Genomic DNA, 1,604 nt, shown 5'->3' with positions numbered 1-1,604 from the left:
TTGACGCTTTGCATCTCGTCCATAAAAATATATTGAAAGCTTATCAATAGTTTTGAAAAAATATACGTATTGACATTGCCAGGGTTGTCCCCTCCACTAATATTATGTTGTCATCATTTAGAACTGTCTTCTCAATTGCCATCTATACAACGGTAATGTACACACTTCTGATCATTCATAATGTAATTCTTATCAGAAACTATCACGAAAGTATAACAACTAAAAGAGAAATGGATTATGACTCAGCGTACGATTACGATGAAGATGGAAATTATAAACCTAATATGGAGGAATTTGAAGGTAGGCAAAACTATTAAAATAAGATATAACCCTGCAAAAATACTCATTACAAATCGGCCTACTAATCCATTATTTTAACAAGGGCATGTAAGTAACATTCTCACAGCTAACCTCTGCATAACACATTCCCTATTTTTTTTTTTTTTTGTATTTTTATAGTATTAGATACCCATGTTTATACTGTAACCGAAGAACTGAATTGGTATGCCGTTATGTGGACTTTGTCTCTACTCTTAATTCTAGGTGTGAAAATGGTAAGTACCGTTATAATTTAATTTACAATCAGGGTGATTATGAATGAAAACTCGCCGTGAGTTTTGACTTTCTGCCGTTGCAACTTAAAGGAGAAAGTGAGAAAAGTCACGGGGAGTTGACATTCATAATTGGGCTGAACAATTTAATTTACTATTTCCCAGCAAATACATCAAGCCATAGCACCATGGCTTCTCATGGGCGGTATAGTTGTGGTCATTGGGTTCATTGTTGGAACGATGCTTGGAAATCCTGAGAAATATATTTTGGAGCTGTCAGTTGTGGGTATGTTTTTTGGGAATAGTAGCCATAAGTTCTTCAAAACTATAACTAATTGTCTCTCATATTTCTTGTCTTAAGCTATTCAAGCTGTGACATGGATTCCGGTTTATTTACATTACAAAGGGTTGCGTGAAAGTTTTTATTTTAAACCCAAGGAATTTAGACGCCCTAATAAATACGCTAATGACTCGGATGCGGCTTCCTCTAATTGATAATACTAAACAAGAAAAAAAGAAACACTGCTTGTATTTGTTGTAAATAAAACTAAAAAAACAAGTAAACAGTTATCAGTCGGCTTTGCCGAAATACACACCCTCAGCCTATGGGAATTGAATCTTTCATCTCCGGAAAGATCGAATGTATTTATGGTTTTTTTAGAATTTTGTGGCCCTTTTTGGACACTTGAACTTGCCGACAAAAATGTGGATTAGAATTGAAGTTCAAAAGGGTTGCGGAGAAGGTACATGAAGAAATGGACCGACATAGTCCATTATGGAAGTGGATCTTATTTTATTTTTTCGACAGATATCGCGCCCACAAATCATTTCAGTAGGTCATCGTATAACTTTTGGACCAGTATGCCAGGAAGCATGGACTTGTCCGTGGAAAACATAATATCGATGTAAACAGGAACACAACGAACAACATCGGTATACATTTCCAAAGGATTTTCGAACAGACCCTAAATTGCACTTTTGTGGGGGAGTTTCACTAAAGAGAGGGCCGATATGGGCCATTTTAGAAGTTAAACTAAATTTGGACAAAATATT

General features: G+C 35.5%; 1 protein-coding gene across 2 annotated transcripts; it reads left to right on the top strand.

Annotated features, from left to right (window-relative positions):
• On the top strand, positions 1-1,056 carry LOC141406285 (uncharacterized). 2 transcript variants are annotated; one of them, XM_073991536.1, is made up of 4 exons: positions 1-300; positions 466-554; positions 717-837; positions 913-1,056. In XM_073991536.1, the coding sequence occupies exons 1-4, from the start codon at positions 105-107 to the stop codon at positions 1,044-1,046; spliced, it is 540 nt and encodes a 179-aa protein (XP_073847637.1). In that variant the 5' UTR covers positions 1-104; the 3' UTR covers positions 1,047-1,056. The 2 variants fall into 2 exon arrangements, with proteins under 2 accessions (XP_073847637.1, XP_073847636.1); XM_073991535.1 differs by having other exon boundaries at positions 460-554.
• The last annotated feature ends 548 nt before the right edge of the window (positions 1,057-1,604 follow it).

The sequence above is a fragment of the Musca autumnalis genome, unplaced genomic scaffold (assembly GCF_047663935.1).
Source record: "Musca autumnalis isolate F117 unplaced genomic scaffold, ASM4766393v1 scaffold_5, whole genome shotgun sequence".
Classification (NCBI taxonomy): Eukaryota; Metazoa; Arthropoda; class Insecta; order Diptera; family Muscidae; genus Musca; species Musca autumnalis.
This window is presented reverse-complemented; position numbering and strand designations above follow the sequence as displayed.

Bases quoted from the DNA above. Each gene is read 5' to 3' on its own strand.
- LOC141406285 (XM_073991535.1), top strand. From the start codon at position 105: ATGTTGTCATCATTTAGAACTGTCTTCTCAATTGCCATCTATACAACG. The intron at 555-716 runs GTAAGTACCGTT...ACTATTTCCCAG, and splicing joins TAATTCTAGGTGTGAAAATG to CAAATACATCAAGCCATAGC. The intron at 838-912 runs GTATGTTTTTTG...TCTTGTCTTAAG, and splicing joins TTTGGAGCTGTCAGTTGTGG to CTATTCAAGCTGTGACATGG.